A 17980-nucleotide genomic window follows, 5' to 3' on the forward strand; every position below is an offset into this window, starting at 1 on the left:
TAGCACCCCACAAAATCTCTCAGCCGTCCGGTGGGTGTTGTTGCAATGGTGGTGTCGGAGGGACATTGAATGACTTTGGCTCCATCACGGAAAAAATACGGGTTTATTAGGTTGATTCAGCATTCACGAGCATGGAGGCTCTTATCCCCGTCATAAACAAGCTCCAGGATGTGTTCAACACAGTAGGGGCGGACATTATCCAGCTGCCGCAGATTGCAGTAGTGGGGACTCAGGTAAAAGGCTGACTGGGAACATTTTGCTCAGCAGGCTGTCATGCTAGCCAGATAACCTTGTTTTAATGATATACATGTATGTAGGAGGACTAAGAGAGTAGCATTTACTGCACCGTGATACAGATTCGCATATCAAAATGACGCAAAGGCCGTGTCTGGGAGTTCTGCTAAATTGTCACTTCTTCTTTTTGACAGCTAATAAACAGATACGCGGAGTCTGACCTGACGAGAGCAATTAAGTCTATTTTGATCACCATTAATTATATCCAGATCCCCATCTAACTTCTGTAGACTAAAACTAGGACATAGCCCGAGGAAGAGGTAGAATTAGCTTAGCGGAGCTCCAAGATCATAAGATCAGCCTTATGCTGTTGTGTTAAATCAGAAAGAAGATGCCACAGTTGTGATTGTTTATTGAAACTAATGTGACAAGGAAAAGTAATTTTCATCAGTCAGCTTTGATCTTTGGTAGTTTGCTAAAAATATTTGAAACCCCTGGTTCCATATGTTTTTGAAATTCTTAAATCTTACCCATCACAAATAACTAAAAAAGACACCTAAGCTATCAAAGAATGAACTAAAAGTAAACATTCTTACCAATTATAAGCTGCTACTGCATACATGCTTGTGTTAATAGAGGAAGTTCCAAATAACAAGGTTGTATGTACAGGTAGACTGTGTGAACCAAATTTTCTGGCTAAATGCTCCATTTCCAGCTGCCTCACTGACCTGATATTCAAATCTTTTGTTTGCAAGGTGCAGCCAGTCAGGAAATTGGCCTTAAAGAGAGAGGAGCTAAAATGGCTTGTTTCAGACAGTAGATGAACTGAGGAGCTACATTAAGGCCCTGTATAGGCTAAATAAGGATAAATTGTGAATGATGTAAAGCTGCAAAGCTACCAAGAATTTAAAAATGGGGTTGGAAAAGGGCATAATAGGTCCCCTTTAAACAACAAAACTAAACTATAACAAGCCAACTCTCTGGTGCTTCAACTCATATCTTTTTTTGATGCACTTCTGCCTGCAGAGTAGTGGAAAGAGCTCTGTGTTAGAGAGCCTGGTGGGGAGGGACTTGCTGCCCCGTGGGACCGGCATTGTAACCAGGAGACCTCTAATCCTCCAGCTAGTCCACGTGGATCCTGGAGACACAAGGAAACATGATGAAGGTGGTATGTACTATGAGCTGTAGTAACCCTTTTGGTCTTTAAACTTTTGTCTTTTTTTTAATACAACACACACACACACACACACACACACACAAGGGGGCAAACAAACACATGCTTGTAATCTTTGGCATCCTGTGTGAAAGATTTCCTGCCCCAGCTCTAAAATCCTGTCTCTATCACTGTCTTTCCAACAACTTGCAGATGTCATGGTGTGAAAAGCACTGTACTTCAAGGAGGTGTATTGTACAGGTGTCTTAATGTTTAGTAACCTACATCACCTTCTTAGCTCTACCCCCTCCTCCTCCTCAAAAGCACCACCTGTGATTCCAGCTGCTTTTATTCACCACACCAGTAAATGTCACCAGGCATCAGTCCTCGCATTAACCGCCATTACGCTCAGGCTCCCGCACAGAGTAGCTTCTTTAATAGCCAGCACCTGTGTCGGCCTGCTTTAAGAATGTTTTTAATCTGGTTCACAGGCAGAGACACTGAAGAGTGGGGCAAATTTCTACACACTAAAAATAAGGTATGTGTTATTGTGATACTAAAAAGAATTCAGTCTCCTGACCCATACTTCTTGTGATATTGTTGTTGTTGCTTTTCTTTACAGATCTACACAGATTTTGATGAAATCAGGCAAGAAATTGAGAATGAAACCGAGCGAATATCTGGGAATAATAAGGTGAGATGTGGGCTGAACATTTTCTAAAGCCAGTGGGGTCATTGAGGATAAAATCATTATAGGATATTTCTTCCTTATTTTGCTTGTCAGAAACCCAACTTTAAACTGTGGGCCACCTACAGTCAAACTAGGAGTTAGAATAGAATAAAATAGAATAGAACAGAATAAACCTCTACTATACCACTGATGAGAAATTTGGGTGTTACACAGCTCTTATAGCAGGGGGAAATATAAAATATAAAAGGAAGACACAAAGTGGTCCTATATACTTAAGCAACTGAAGTTCGTATATACAGGTAACAATGTATAGAAAAAAATTGATATGTATAAAATGTACAGTGAACAAACAAGCTGGTGAGTAAGATGACCAAAAGGATGTTAAACTGTGTTATAGAGTCTAACAGCTGCTGGTAAGAATGACCTGCGGTAGCGCTCCTTCCTACACTGTGGGTGTAAAAGTCCACTGCTGAACGAGCTGCTCAGTGCTCGTACAGTCTCATGCAGGGGGTGGGAGGTGTTGGCCATGATGGATGTTAGCTTAGACAACATCATCTCCTCCCCAACCTGCTCGATGGACTTCAGCGGACAGTCCAGGATAGAGCTGGCCCTCCTGACCAGTTTGTTGAGTTTCCCTCTGTCCCTCTCTGCCATTCCACCACTCCAGCAGAGCACAGATTAAAAGATAGCAGACGCCACCACAGTATCGTAAAGCATCCTTAGGAGTGTCCTGTTCAACCCGAAGGATCTCGGGGGTCCAAGGAGACGACTTAGGCCCTTTTTATAGAGTGCATTTGTGTTCGTGGACCAGTCCAGTTTGTTATTGAGGTGAACACCCAGGTATTTGTACTCCTCCAGCATTTCAATGTCCAAACCCTGGATGTTCACTGGTGTAATAGGGGGTGGCTTCTTGCTGAAGTCAATCACCAGCTCCTTTGTCTTGCTGGCATTGATGCGAAGATAGTTAACAGTAGTACATACAGTAGTAAAAACAGAGAATTAAAATAATCCAGCTGCAGCACAACTTTTAAACTAAATGCTTTGAAAACAGCCAGTGAAAGTGTGACTGTGGTTTAGGTCAGTGACTCTAGAGGGGTTTGGAGAAGCTGTCAGGAGCTGAATTTGCGAGGCCTTTGGGTTATTAGCATAACCACAGTTCTTTGAGTATTTACAGTGCAACTTCTTTTCCTAAAGCAACCAAATATGGGGGCCGTTGCCTACCTGGACCATTGTCCAAAATGCCCCCCCCTCCACACACACACACACACACACACACACACACACACACACACACACACACACACACACACACACACACACACACACACACACACACGCACACCTACCTCCATAAAGCAGTACTAAGTTATTAAATCCACACTCCACTTTCCCCTTTTCTTGTCCCTCTGCAGGGAATCAGCGATGAACCCATTCATCTGAAGATTTTCTCTCCTCATGTCGTTAACCTCACACTGGTTGATCTGCCAGGAATCACTAAGGTAACGTTTGCTCCAGCTCCCCAAGACAAGTCTTTGATCATCGTGCACCCCAAGGGAAATTAATTGTACAACACCTCCTTTCTTAAAAGTTTTATTCATTAAAGAGCACTAAAATGCGTTAAAAAAAAGCTTTACCTTATAAGCCTGGTCACCGATGTTAATTTCCCCATCTGGTCAATGCTTTTGTGTATTTCATTTTTGTAGATGGCTGGGAATTAATGTTTTTCAACCGTGTGCTATGAAAGCCTCAGGGTATCCAGGCTTTGATTCCAGCCTCATTAGTTGGTCCCCTCTGGTTGGACATGTTAATTTGACAAAACCCCTACTTTATTGTCTGACTCAAAACAACGGGTGCTGTGTCTTTCCTTGTAATTGGAATTGCTCCTTTCAGGTGCCTGTGGGTGATCAGCCTAAGGACATCGAGATTCAGATAAGAGATTTAATCCTGAAGCACATCTCTAACCCCAACTGCATTATCCTGGCTGTCACGGCGGCTAACACAGACATGGCTACCTCGGAGGCCCTCAAGGTGGCCCGGGAAGTCGACCCAGATGGTAAGAAAAACCAAATGGGAGCCATGTTCTAAAACTAGTAAAATAATGAGTCTTTTAAAGGTGTAATCTAGTGGCAGTGGGTTATAGTGCCCTTTGTGAATGACTGTAATTCATCAGGCAGGAGGACATTGGCTGTGGTAACCAAGCTGGACCTGATGGACGCTGGTACCGACGCTATGGATGTACTGATGGGCAGAGTCATCCCTGTCAAACTCGGCATAATCGGAGTAGTCAACAGGTCTCACAAACATCACACAAACCGCTACTCATTATGAGTATGATTTCATATCAGAGATGAATGGCTCAGTGGAGATGTCGAGAGAGGAGTGCCACATCAATTTTTAATGCTCCTAGTAAAGGCTAATGTCAGGATCTATTGTTTGTGTTCCTTTATCACTGTCGTGCCATTGAGGGGGAAGATTTAATAAAAACGTTTCAGTTTTTGTGCACATCAATCACCATTAGACTTCTGGGAAAAAATACGAGAAAGTACCGTAAAACTGACTTTTTCCTGTAAACGTCTTTTTTTTTTTCTTTTTTTTTTCCTTTTTCTTTTTTTGGTATGTTTGAACTTTTAGGAGCCAGCTGGACATCAACAATAAAAAGTCTGTGGCTGATGCAATTCGTGATGAACACGCTTTCCTGCAGAAGAAATATCCATCACTTGCCAACAGAAATGGAACCAAGTACCTGGCCAGAACCCTGAACAGGTAAAAGTAACGGCACCCTGATGATTTATACTTTAATGTCTAAATCACATCGAGACGATGGAAGAAAGTTGCATTTTCAAGCACCATTCAAAAGCTAGTTGGTGAAGTAGAGATGATGTATCTGTTGGCTGATATTGGCCTATTGGAGATTATTCTGTTCTTGCGCCTGTGTTTATGCTGTCCTGTATGTGGCCATATGAAAATTAGTTCTAAAAACAAAAACAAGAAGTGTAAATGATGCTTGGGGTAATTTAGAAGTAGCTTTATTACATAGACGGACAGAAGCAGTGGGCTGCCTGTATATTACATATGTTACTTCACATGAAAGTAGAAAGCAGTAAAGACCAAATTACAAAAGGAAACACAGAGTAAAACACAAAGACAGTTAAAGACATTGCAAATTAAAAATGTGTACCTCAAGCACAAAAATTCCAGGGCTTCAGGAGATGCTTAAAACACCCAGAAGACTTCCAGGCTCCAGGGGGAGAGTGTGCCACAGCGTTGGACCCAAAATGGCAAACACACAGTTCTTAGTGTTACCTAAGATGCCTTGCAGACCTAAAATTAAACTACAGATATGCAGACAGAGCCTTGTCAGAATCATTTACATTATATTACTGGATAATTGTGATGTATTAATGTGTATATCACTTTAATATTGCAGATGGAGATTATTTTATTTACCTGTGTATTGAAAAATGATTTTCAGATTTATAGAGGGTGAGAGCCTCCTTGTGTCTCTCCCTCTGAGTATGTCCCTGGATATGAGGCATCAGTAGATTCACTACTGATGTACTGTGGAGTTAGACCATTGACTTGAATCCTCAATTAATGGCATCAGAACCACGGTGATGTTTGATCATAAAAAAAAGGTGGTTTGAAGGGCAGCGTTTAAGAGTATATAGTGTTGTTTAGTTTGTGTTACTTAGGCTAGATGGGGCTTTTGGATTGTTAACACCAGCGATAAGAGAACAGCGTGTGATCCAGACTGTTGCCAGTGGGGTGCATGAACAGTAATTGTTTATGTGTGTGTTATTTTCAGGCATTTCAAGCTGTTTGTTTGCAGAATGTCTTCATTGTCATATATACTAGACAATGCCCAAGTAGTGCTTCCTCTGTGAAGATGCTGTCTGCATAGATATGGAGCAGCCCTGGCATTAATTACAGGCATCAGCGCATGTTGCTATTGTCCGTCCTAGAAAAGGTAATGCTCTGCCCTTTGCTGTCCTAATATCAGGCTACTGATGCATCACATTCGAGACTGTCTCCCTGAGCTGAAGACACGGATCAACGTCCTGGCAGCACAGTACCAGTCCCTGCTCAGCAGCTATGGGGAACCTGTGGAGGACCAAAGTGCCACCTTGCTCCAGCTCATCACCAAGTTCGCCACAGAGTACTGCAACACCATCGAGGGCACGGCCAAATACATTGAGACAGCAGAGCTGTGAGTAGTAGTCTCTGTGCCACTCCTCCGACATGCCACATGGTGACGCTGTTGATCCGGTGCAGGGAGAAATGAGCAAAACAGCTGCATTGGTTTCATCATTTAATATGATCCAAATTGTAAGTTGAGGCACGCACAGCCTCTGCGAGGGAAGAGCTGACAGGAGCGGAGGCCATGGGGTTCACATCACAGCTAATATCCCCCCGCTGCTATTTTTCAGGTGCGGCGGAGCCAGAATTTGTTACATATTCCACGAGACCTTCGGTAGGACGCTGGAGTCCGTGGATCCTCTGGGGGGACTGAGCACCATAGATATCCTAACGGCCATAAGGAACGCCACAGTGAGTCGTCAGTCGTCGCATGACGTCATTAGCGTCACTGCAGCTTGTCCTCTCACACCTGCGTTCAGTAATCTGTTGTAAAACAAGATGAAAAAGACTTTATCTGTCATACAGCTTATCTGTTCAGCACACGTTGCTGACCTGCACTTCCTCCCCCGCCTCCCTGCATTAGGGCCCTCGACCTTCCCTGTTCGTGCCCGAGGTTTCCTTCGAGCTGCTGGTAAAGAAGCAGGTGAAACGCCTGGAGGAACCCAGTCTGCGCTGCGTGGAGCTGGTCCACGAGGAGATGCAGAGGATCATCCAGCACTGCAGCAACTACAGCACACAGGTGGCTAACGGGCCCGGCGTGCACTCAGCTCGCCTTTGCTCGCGTGCAATCATTAACGTTCGTGTCGCTTCACTCCGCAGGAGCTGCAGAGATTCCCTAAGCTGCACGAAGCCATCGTAGAAGTGGTCACCTCCCTCCTGAGGAAGAGACTGCCCATCACCAACGAGATGGTACCGGTGCCTTCACTTCTCTTTGCACGTGTGCATTTATCTCCTGCGGTCAGGTTTTAGCGGCAAGTAGAATCACTGTAAGCTGTCTTCATTCTCGCCGCAGGTTCACAACTTGGTTGCAATCGAGCTGGCCTATATCAACACCAAACACCCGGACTTTGCAGACGCATGTGGGGTCATGAATAACAACATAGAGGTTTGTACTCACGTGTAAAGAATAAAGACATGAGATATGAGAAAGTGTGTGGAAGCGAAATGATGGCGGCAGTATTTGGAAATTAAGAAGCAACTGATTACACTGAACCCATGTTGGTGATATTTAATTGCATTTTATTACTGCATCTAAAAGTTCAAGTGATATAGAGCAGGGTGATCCAGCTCTGTTCAAAACTCACTTATTACCCAAATAATTTCATGCAGTATTTTGAATACTGGTCACTTGTGTTTTCAATATGACTCTTTGTGAACTTCAGTAATTATATTTTTCTAATTTAGGAAGTCATTTGAGTTTTTCCTTCATGTCTATTAAATTATTTATATTATAAACAGAATAAGTAACAGTGCTACATGATGAAATGTGTTTGAAATGAGCAAAGTTGTTGGTTTAAGACCGAACCCCCCCCCCCCCCCCCCCCTTTTTTTTTCTCTAATCGTCTTGCCAGTAAATTATTTTCCATATTTTTTTCTTTCTAAGAAGTGTCAAAAACCATCAACTGTTCAGACGTGTGTTTTTGTATGTTTCTAGGAGCAAAGGAGAAACAGGATGAGGGAAATGCCCGCTGCAGTTCCCAGGGATAAGGTAAAAGAAAGCGATTGTGTTTTCAAATATAACCGTAGCTCATGTGTTGTAACATTTGGTCGCAGGCTGCAGTGTCCCAGTATAAAGGAGACTTGTGCGGCGTTAATCACTCGGAGCGCTGCTGAATGATGATCCGTGAACCAAATGCTTCGGATAGTTTCCATCAAGGAATTTTATCCCACATCTCTTCTCTCCTCTTGCCTCAGCTTACGACAGCCAGACCTTTTCTTCTGTCTTTCCACATTTCTTCTCAGTGCTTTCTTTTTCCTTCCTCTCCCCCATTCCTCCTCTCGTATTCATGCTAGTCTGGCAAAGGCCCGGCCGGCCCAACTGCGGTGTCTGGCGAGCCCCCTGCGTCTGGAACAGAGATGGACGGTGCCAAGGTGGGCACACATGCAGCCTGCTGGCTCTGTGCCTGGCTGGCTGTGGAGCTGCTGGTGGCGATGGATGGATGGATGATGGGTGGATGATGGGCATGGTCTGCTGGCATGCACTCTGATCTTTGTCTGCTAATGGCGTGCTCTTATTTTGCTTTCCCTCAGCCTGTGTGGACTTGCACTGACAACCATTGTGTTCCCTGAAGTCTGTTGAACCCAAAGTTTGTCTAACAGAAAAAAAAAAGATTTCTTTCTCTTTCCCTTTCTAACCTCTTAATACTGTATGTGCAGGCTTTTGTTTTTAGATTCCAGAAATTTTGAGGTAGATAATAATCCTACCTCTGTGTATCTAATTAATCCTCCTTTCTTTTTCTTTTTCTTTTTTGTAAGCTATTCTAACAGTTCATGTTCCTCAGGGAATAAAGCGTGCTGACTTTGGTGACCCCTTGACTTTTCCTCTTACTTATTTTGTGACGTGACTGGGTTCCCCCTTCATCTGAATTGTAGCCGTGTTGAAATTGCTTCACTTTTTCCAAGCATCTCCCTTAGGTGTACTTTGTTTTTAATGCTAATAAGCATGCTAACCTGCTTTGATAGGGTTGCCATTGATGTCTGAAGTTAACATTTATACTTGCAGAGCTGTTGGCATGGCTTCTGTCATGTTTTCTCTCTAACTTGTGCATTAAGAGCACAAAGACATAAACTTTCATTTGATTAATCCGGTCTCTTTTTTTAACATGCCTGTTTTGTGTTAGCAGTGCACATGAGTCCTACTTCAACCATCACTTTCTGCAAATGTCTTACTGTAATGATATTAAGGTTTCTAGATAGTGGAAAAGCATTTTTATCATTCTTTTTTTTTTTTCCAGGCCCCACCTGCAGGGGCTCAGGGGGAGCAGGACGGCACGGGAAGCTGGAGGGGCATGCTGAAGAAAGGGGAGGAAGCCCCCGGCTCAGGACCCGGAAGCCCACTTAAAGGAGCGGTCAACCTACTAGATGTGGTAACTTAACACTGGCCTTCCAGCGTGGCTCGTATTAAACATGACAGTCTATTAATGAAGGATTAAAACACTAGCCTTCCATTTTTCTTCCCTTCTGCAGCCTGTGCCTGTCGCCAGGAAGCTGTCGTCACGCGAGCAGCGGGACTGTGAGGTCATCGAGCGCCTCATCAAGTCTTACTTCCTCATTGTCCGCAAGAACATCCAGGACAGGTAGGCCCTCCCACCTGCTCCTCTTTTGTTTATTGCCATCAAATCCTACTTAAAGAGACCAAAAACCAACACTAAGACAGATCTGCTAACACAGTGTGTGCAGCTGAAGCCTCATTTCTAGTATTCCCCTTGACTGCTCGAGCGCCATTGTTGTCCAGAAATCAGAATTTAAAATGCATCAGTGAGCCGCTGTGTTGGATTGTTTTTATTAGCGACCAGAGCAACTGTACCTTATTTTCACTAAATCTCTCATATATAATATCTCTGCCTCTTTATATGCTCAGTAGTGCACCAAATGAGCAGTAATCTGTTTGTGAATAGTCCAGTAAATGGATTAAAAAAAAAAGTCTTTATACAGAAATTTATACATTCACTTCTAGAAAACTAATGAGCCTTTTAAAAAATGAAATTATATACAGACATCGGTGATGGGAAATTGCAGCTCCCCTACTATACTGAGGTGATCCGGTGGTTCTGCTGATTTTGTGCATGCTTTGTCCTCTGGGAGGGAAAGGTCGCTGCAAATCAATGCAAAGTCGATCTGAGTGATCACTGTCATCCTGTGATGAAACATTTCTATTCTCTGGGATCAGGCTGCAAAGGCACCCCCGTCCACAGGGCACAAGGTGGGGGTCACTGAATGGTTTATGAGGATGAAAATTATGTAAATCACACGCCTTTGCACACACCAGACTTGAGCAGCTGTGAGAATTTTAAGAAAAAAGTGTTTTGCTAATGTTTTTATGTGACGTCTGTATTGGTGGCCTGTTTCTACACATGTATGTCAGTAGACATCAGTGGAAATTTGGGAAGCACAGCAACCAACACTACAGGACATGTTGTAAACACCATCCTTTAAAACGCCTCCCTTTCCTCTTGGGAGCAGAAAGCGCCCTTTAAAGCTCAGGAAGATTAAATCCGTCATATTTAGCTCCTGCTTAAACAGCTCAGTACTCGGACAGGCGTGGCCACCTGGCGGTTCAAAGTCGAGCCACCTCCGTCTGGGGAAACGACGCCATCGCCGGGCCATCTTGCCGCCTTGTTCTCAACCATCTGTTCGGTCTGTTTCCTCTTTCTCTCTCTGCGGCAGCGTGCCAAAGGCAGTGATGCACTTCCTGGTCAACCATGTGAAGGACAGCCTCCAGAGCGAGCTCGTTGGCCAGCTGTATAAATCTGGCCTCCTCAACGACCTGCTGACTGAGTCTGAAGACATGGCCCAGCGGCGTAAGGAAGCCGCTGACATGCTACAGGTAACAGGTTCCCACGTTTGAGCAGTGCTCGAGTTTTCCCCGGTGTACAGTCGCTTCAATACTTGTTCACATTTGTCCACAGGCGTTGCAGAGGGCCAGTCAGGTGATAGCAGAGATCAGGGAAACACATCTGTGGTGAAGGAGAGGGGGGGAAAAAAACGCATCCCAGGCTGTTACCTCCTCGTCACACCCAAAGGACCGATGCTCCACGCATTCATCATGTCTGAACTTGAAGTTTTGGATTTGCTACCATGAAAATATTCTGATCTCTGCTTCGGTGTACAGAGCTACTTGAAAGGAGCGAAACTCGTGTTGTTCACTAAAAAAGTGTAGTGTTGTCTGGAGCACATGAAAATGCACTGCCTCTGTTTGCTAACGGTAAAATGTCGCCACCCACGACTGCAGGAGGAACTGCGAGTGCAGCCAAAGGCAGTGCACTTCGTTTTTGCCAAAGTGTGGTTAACCAGTATGGAAATGGACTTTTGTGCGATGCTGAAATCAAAGTTTTTGATGCCATTTTTTGGCAGCTCAGCAAAGCATTCAATATTTTGGCTCCAGGTTATATACTCAAAAAAAGAAAAGTAATGTATTTAAAATATTCAGCTTCTAATTCGCAGCCTTTTCATTTATGAGTAGCTATCACCTGTCAGAAACCATCAAACCTCCATCATCTTAATCTTTGCACTGTTATCACTGCACTGTACTGTAGAGCAAGTCCATTAACCTGACACTGTATTGCCATCAGAGTCTTTATTTATTACTGTGTTATTTAAATGTGTGGATAATTTCCAGAGCACCGTAGCAGGAAGTCATTTAATTAAGTTTACATATCGCTGCCTATGTGTAAAGAAAATTCATGGTGCACTGTGGTTCTGTGTGTGGTTCCCAAAAGAAAAAAAACAAATAAAAAGTGGTATTTTACTGCCAGTTAATTGGTTTGAATTCATATGTGCAAAGAGCGAGGATTAGTGAAAAGAAGAGAGTGATTCATTTCTGAGATAATTTAACATGAAAACACACAAACGGGCATAAAAGCACAAGTCTGTTTATTGTTTGTAAAGGCTAACGGCTAAAAGGCACAAAACTGTGATTACTGAAGTGCAGCTTGAGAACAAATTCCAACACGGGCACTTGTGGTGAGATGGCTCCTCTGAGAATATATGTCGACGTTTCCGTCTATCTCATTCTGCCCTTGGCCTTTCCTCTCCCTTTGGCGCTGTGAAGTCAGACAAAAATATTCAACTGTTCAGCATGTGTGCATACATGAATATTTTTAAGTTAAACTGCATAGTTTACACATATTTGAACCTCCACATTACCACATTTCTCCTGCTATGTAAAACATTAAAATTAAAACAAATAAGCTATTGAAGTTGTAATCATGAATAAATATGAACTGATCCTGTGAACATCTTTTTGAAATTCACTTGGAGTGACAGACTTTTGAAAAAAAGGACAATTTACTGATCTTAAATTTAAAAAATAAGCAGCATTTAATAAAAGTGTGAATAGACACAAGATAAAAGACTTGATAACGGTAAGCTGGATGTGGAGAAAATAAACAGTGTTTAACTATTTCCTTCACCTGCTTGCAGTTATGATTATTTCATAATGTCTTTTACATTTTCAGTGCTCTAGCTTGGCAAAGGAGGCAGGGAGTCTCTATTTATTTCTTTGATTACTAACTAAGGCTAAAAGTACCCAGGGGGTAATTCTGTAACTGGGGTACATGAAAACATTATTTTAATTGTTAGAATTAAAATAAGAAACTTTAACCATTACTCGTATCAGACTGTTTAGTATGGAAGTTTGTTGTTGCCAGTGCAGAAAAATGTTTTCAGGTTGGTATCTGAAAATTTTGACATTCAGAAATAAATCCAAATGCTGAGATAATTTGTACATTTGAAGTAATTCCTACTTAGCGCTGCCCGCAGGTTTTTTTTTTTTTTTTTTTTTTTTTTTTTTTTGCTTTTAGAGACAGAAACAAACTAAATACTTAAGTACTAGAAAACAAAAGTTAAAAGAAATGTGAATATGATTAAAGGGGATAAAGCTAGCTAAAGAGAAAGCTAATAGCTGAAATTATGATAATTTGAACCTTTTAGCTAATGGTATAAAAAACATTTAAAGTACATATGGCAACATTAATGTATGGCTAAACTGGAATTGTTAGCTGACAATGCAAACTAAATAGCTGGAAACAGTCAAGTGAAAGAACATTTTTCAGAGCAGGGGCGGATCTAGAGAAATTTGGTTAGGGTGGAATGAGGGTGGCATGGGAATCAAATGGGGTGGCAAAATCAAAGCCATTTCTTTACACATTCAGGCCTTACATTCTGTAATATGTACTATATATGGTTAAAACAGGGTTTCCCAACTGAACAAAAATGTCACAGAAAGCCTATTTATAATTTTTCCTCGTGCACCAGGTACAGCTGAATTGGTTCGGTATACAATTTTTGCTTTCTTCTGACCACTACTTATCCTAGGGCCTTCATCTGGGTTGGAATCCAGGTCACCTGGTTTGGTTAGATTAACTACTTCTTCTTTACAAATATTTATCTATTGCTATTACGCGCTGCGTCATCTCACAGCATGACTATTATGGAATTTCTTCTTCGTCTTCTTCTGTTTTACTGGCAGTTGGCAACCCATTTAATTACAGCAGGTACTTGTACTGCCCTCTAGTGGAGGAGAATGTAATTGTTAATAATAATCAGGTGAAACCAGATAATCTTCCACACACAGTGGCTGGGAAACACGGTTAAATTACATCAAATACAACATATTTACACGTTTCATATAAACATTGTCTGTAACTTTCTTATTGTCTTTAGTACAAATAATTAAATATTTCAGTTACATAAGGAAATGTGAATTTTAATTTTATGTACTGTTATAGCCTTTATAATAAATAACCATGTAGCCCAATAAGTATAAAATCCAGAAAACTACACAACATGAGGTGGATAAGTTAGAAATACAAGTCTAACTTTTTATGTTTCACAATCTTTTTACTATTTATTTTTTAATGGGGTGGGGACCTCATGCACATGCCACCCCATGCCACCACACTTAATCCGCCCCCGTTTCACAGGACTTTACACCCTTACTACCTTTACTGCGTTTACAGTTTTTAGAAGGCAAGTAGCATGACTTCTTTAGACAGATTTCCAGGAGAAAGCTGCTTCTCTTTTAAAAAGAACATAACAGCACAGCTTAGATTTGCAAAGGTGCATCTGAACAAACCACAAAACTTCTGGAACAAACAGTGGAGAGTTTTGGCCATAACGCACAGCACAAACGAAAAAACAGCAAATTAGCACAAACGCCTCATACCAGCTGTCAGATGTGAGGCCATCGTGTGAGGCAAGCTAAAGTTTGGCCCAAACTGAGTAACAGAACAGGACAGTGATCCCAAACACAGCAGCAAATCTACCACAGAATGGCTGAAAAATAAAAGAATCATAATGTCGCAATGGCCCACGCCAAGTCCAGACCTCAACCTGAGTGAAATGCTGTGGCAGGACCTTGAGAGAGCTATGCATAAATGAATGCCTGCAAACCTCAATGAACTAAAGCACACTGTGGGTGGGCAAAAGTTTCTCCAGAATGATGTGAGAGTCTGATAAAGCCAAACAGAAAAAGAAGGACTTCAAGTTGATGCTACTAAAAGTGTTTCTACAAGCAAATGAATTATGGGATGTGCAAAGTTTTTCACTGGACTGTAAAAGCTTTTTTCATGATCATACACAAGCATAAACATTAAAGTACAGAAAATTTAAAGTAGGGTTAAAATATTTGTCTTAAGGTATGACCATAACTTTGACAATTTGGATAAATAGGTAAAAATAAATATATGTCATATAAATTACAATATAATCTTCTATCCTATATGCAGAATATGGATAAACTGAAAAAATACTGTATCGAAATGAGTGGTGACTAAAAGAGGTGTTGAAAGGTTAATAATTAAACTGGTGAGTCAAAAATAAAAACAGACAAATAAAACTGTTTTATTTAACTATTGATGCCATCGCCACTGAATATTAAATACATGTCAAAACAAGCTGCGGTTTCATTTTAACCAAATAAAAAGAGTGGAAATGACATTTAAAATATCTCGTGCCATGTTGGTACCTCAGTGTCTGGTACTTGAATGACAGTACATTTCCTTGTCTGCATATAGATTGGGTTTGGGTTACGTTTCCTTAGTGTTTATACTAAGTGGTGCCCCATGTGCTATATGAAAATAAGAGGGACAGCAAGAAAGAGCTGTGATAGATGAAAGGAAAGGGCAAATGCCAAAGCATCATTCTATTAGACAGGGACAAAAGACACAATTTTACGCTGAACACAGCTGGCAAACGACGACTGTGTCCTCACCTTTGATGTGCAGCCCATAAGATCTGATACAGTCATAAAAATACAGGCTGCTTCGACACACAACTCACACTGTCTGTCCAAATTTTTGACATACTAGAAATCAAAACTGAAAAATGTAAAGGATGAATTGGGAAAGTGTTGTAACAGCATTTAAGAGAATAGAAACCAGAACAAGATGATAAAAATAAATAAAAGAAACTGCATACAAACCTAAAAAAGGTTGCAATACACAAGAACTACAAGAATTGCTATTAATGAGGTGATCTTTTTCATGTCTGTTTCAAACAAAAACAAGTTTGGCTACGTTTTCACGTGCCTGTGATAATTTGTAGCTCAGCTAAGACATCACATGTTCCCGATTGATATTATACAGCATTATGTAAATTTTGGAGGCTTTGAGTGTAAGAGATAAGTCACAAGGCCTGAGAAAAAATGTATAAACGACCAAAATCTTTTTCTCAATAATAGATATCCAATTTTCCCAGTGGGCCAAATGAGCAACTCAGTTGTGTTGTTGGCTTCACCAATAAACTGAACACAGATGTGCTCAGTGTTAATGTAATTTCTTTATAAAAAAAAAGAAGAAGGGAGAATTAAATGAATTACCCACCCCTGGATTAGATTTCTCCAGGCGTGTTTAATTGAAAGAAAAAAAATCAACTTAATACACAACAACATTTTTAAAGAAATTCTAATGATGTCCTCAGTGCAAGTATGAGCCACACCTGAAGGGTGGTTCATAGATGTTACTTACCTCTGGTTGTTCTGAACACGAACCTGGAGCAGAGTGATCTGTAGAGGAAGAAACATGGAGGACATGCTGAGTCTAGGAAAAACAACAGACGCCAGCTGAGCCAACAAAGGAGGATCTTCTGGTTCTGTTAGTAACTAGCTAACAGTATATTCTCCTACATAATTTTATGTCCGCATGGCAACCTGTTCTGGTGACACAGTCTATATTTAAGACATATTTTAAACAGATTGAAAGCTAATATTCGGATTACTGCTCATGTGTAACTTGGTGAATGTGTAAATTAAATAGTGTTTCCAGACACACGGAAGTAAACGAGGATTTTAGAAAGACTTTATTGCCACACTGAATATGAAGCTACTTGCCTCTCCCCTATGTAATAAAACCTCGAATGCAGCATCCATGGCAGATATTCAGTTGACAGTTCCAAGTAAAAGATTTGGAAAAACCACAGTTGCCATCTGCTTTAAATACACAACATTGATAAAATATGCTAATGAATGCTATTTAAAAGTCCCAACATAATGCTAAAACAAACCTGAGAATGAACACATTCTGTCTTACTAATTTAAAGTGAACCTACTATACTTTTGTTATTTTCTGTCACTTATATAATGTTGGACATTCAATTCAATTCAATTCAATTTTATTTATATAGCGCCAAATCACAACAGAAGTCGCCTCAAGGCGCTTTATATTGTACAGTAGATCGCACAATAATACATACAGAGAAAAACCCAACAATCATATGACCCCCTATGAGCAAGCACTTTGGCGACAGTGGGAAGGAAAAACTCCCTTTGGGTTCCTGCAGCTGGTCCGTCAGGTTATTGTCTCCCCAGAAACACTTCCCTTGTGTTTTTTCCTATTTCTGTTTTCGTTTTTCCTATTTCCGTTGTGTTTTGTGTGCTTTTGCAGCGTTTTTCTTATTGCTGGTGTTTTCTTAAGTTGCAGTTCGTTTGGCCTCTCAGGGCCACCGTAGTTACGACACCACTGGCAGTCCTGACAGATAGCTTCACCCCCCACCCCCACCCCACTGGACACTAGCATGAAAGTAACGAAGGCTACTGCTGCTAGCACTGCTAACATTAGCTCAGCTGTACAAACTAATCTGACACTGTGTGTATTTCCAACATCATACATGGTGCAAAGTGCTACACAATTTAGCAACATTTGAAACACTATGTGCTGGGGTTTTCTTCCTGTTAAATTGAGTTTTTCCTTCCCACTGTTACCAAGTGGTTGCTCATGGGGGGTCGTCTGATTGTTTGGGTTTTCTTTCTGATATTGTAAGGTTTTACCCTACAATGCAAAGCACCTTCAGGCACCAACTGCTGTTATTAATATAAATTAAATAGAATTAAACTGAATGAGATCAATAAGGAGGCAATTAATGGTTTCATGTAGCTCCTAAAATGTACACAAAATATTTGTTTGGCCAAATTTGATCTTTGTACATTTAATATGTGCGCTTTAAAAATTTTTCTTTGGATTTTCTGTCTTTTAGACTAGTTGACTAGCCTATTTTTTCCACTTTGTTTAAATGACCAGCAAATTAGTCAGAAGGCGGCCTTAAAGAAAGAGAGAACATAAAACAGCTTTTATTTGACAGTGAGTTAAATGTTAGGGTGTGCAAAAAGACCCGGTATCATGTATTTTGAATTGTAAATCATATAAAGTGAAAGTACAAAGTCCACAAATAAAAACACGGAAATTGCCATATCAGGGACCCGTGAACTCTTTTCCCCTTGGACGCCTACTAGGGGTAACCCTTGTTCCTCTTTTCTGAACTGAGTGGTTTCTGTCATAATTCAGGCCTCCTTCTGGAACCAAATGACTTTCTCCCTGTATAGCTTAGTAGGGCTATTATTGGAAAAACCCGGAACCTATTTTACTGATTGTCAAAGCACGTCTGATTTGTCAAATCTTGCCATTAAGGGTACAGGAGAGGTCATCAGATGTTGTTTTTTAGGTTAAAGAGTTAATGTGAATCTTGTTATATCAGATTGTTGTTCCGCTAAAAGAATCAAAACCTTAGGAACAAAGGAAATAATTTTAAAAAACCCTGTTTCCTTTGTCTCA

At 41.1% G+C, this 17980-nt stretch overlaps 2 protein-coding genes across 7 annotated transcripts in view; one reads left to right on the forward strand and one right to left on the reverse strand.

Moving 5' to 3' along the window:
• On the forward strand, positions 1–12170 carry LOC100699313 (dynamin-1-like protein). 3 transcript variants are annotated; one of them, XM_005455577.3, is made up of 19 exons: positions 1–233; positions 1261–1402; positions 1879–1925; positions 2010–2081; positions 3491–3577; positions 3969–4131; positions 4249–4369; positions 4710–4841; positions 6079–6285; positions 6506–6626; positions 6799–6954; positions 7035–7124; positions 7228–7320; positions 7870–7923; positions 8229–8306; positions 9170–9301; positions 9402–9511; positions 10602–10761; positions 10844–12170. In XM_005455577.3, exons 1-19 carry the CDS (start codon positions 132–134, stop codon positions 10898–10900), a joined length of 2124 nt encoding a protein of 707 aa, XP_005455634.1. In that variant the 5' UTR covers positions 1–131; the 3' UTR covers positions 10901–12170. The 3 variants fall into 3 exon arrangements, with proteins under 3 accessions (XP_005455634.1, XP_005455635.1, XP_013130114.1); XM_005455578.3 differs by having other exon boundaries at positions 1261–1399; XM_013274660.3 differs by lacking the exon at positions 8229–8306.
• Positions 11845–17980, reverse strand: part of tnnt2e (troponin T2e, cardiac) — an 18204-nt gene continuing 12068 nt past the window's right edge. For all 4 annotated transcript variants that reach the window (XM_003450701.5, XM_019346660.2, XM_025899649.1 and 1 more), the window contains 2 exons: positions 15902–15939; positions 11845–11977 (listed from right to left, as the gene is read on the reverse strand). In XM_003450701.5, the coding sequence (XP_003450749.1) occupies positions 11938–11977; positions 15902–15939 (78 nt within the window). In that variant the 3' untranslated portion in view covers positions 11845–11937. The remainder of the gene's footprint in view (positions 11978–15901; positions 15940–17980) is intronic.

Source organism: Oreochromis niloticus, linkage group LG17 (genome assembly GCF_001858045.2).
Source record: "Oreochromis niloticus isolate F11D_XX linkage group LG17, O_niloticus_UMD_NMBU, whole genome shotgun sequence".
NCBI classification, from domain to species: domain Eukaryota; kingdom Metazoa; phylum Chordata; class Actinopteri; order Cichliformes; family Cichlidae; genus Oreochromis; species Oreochromis niloticus.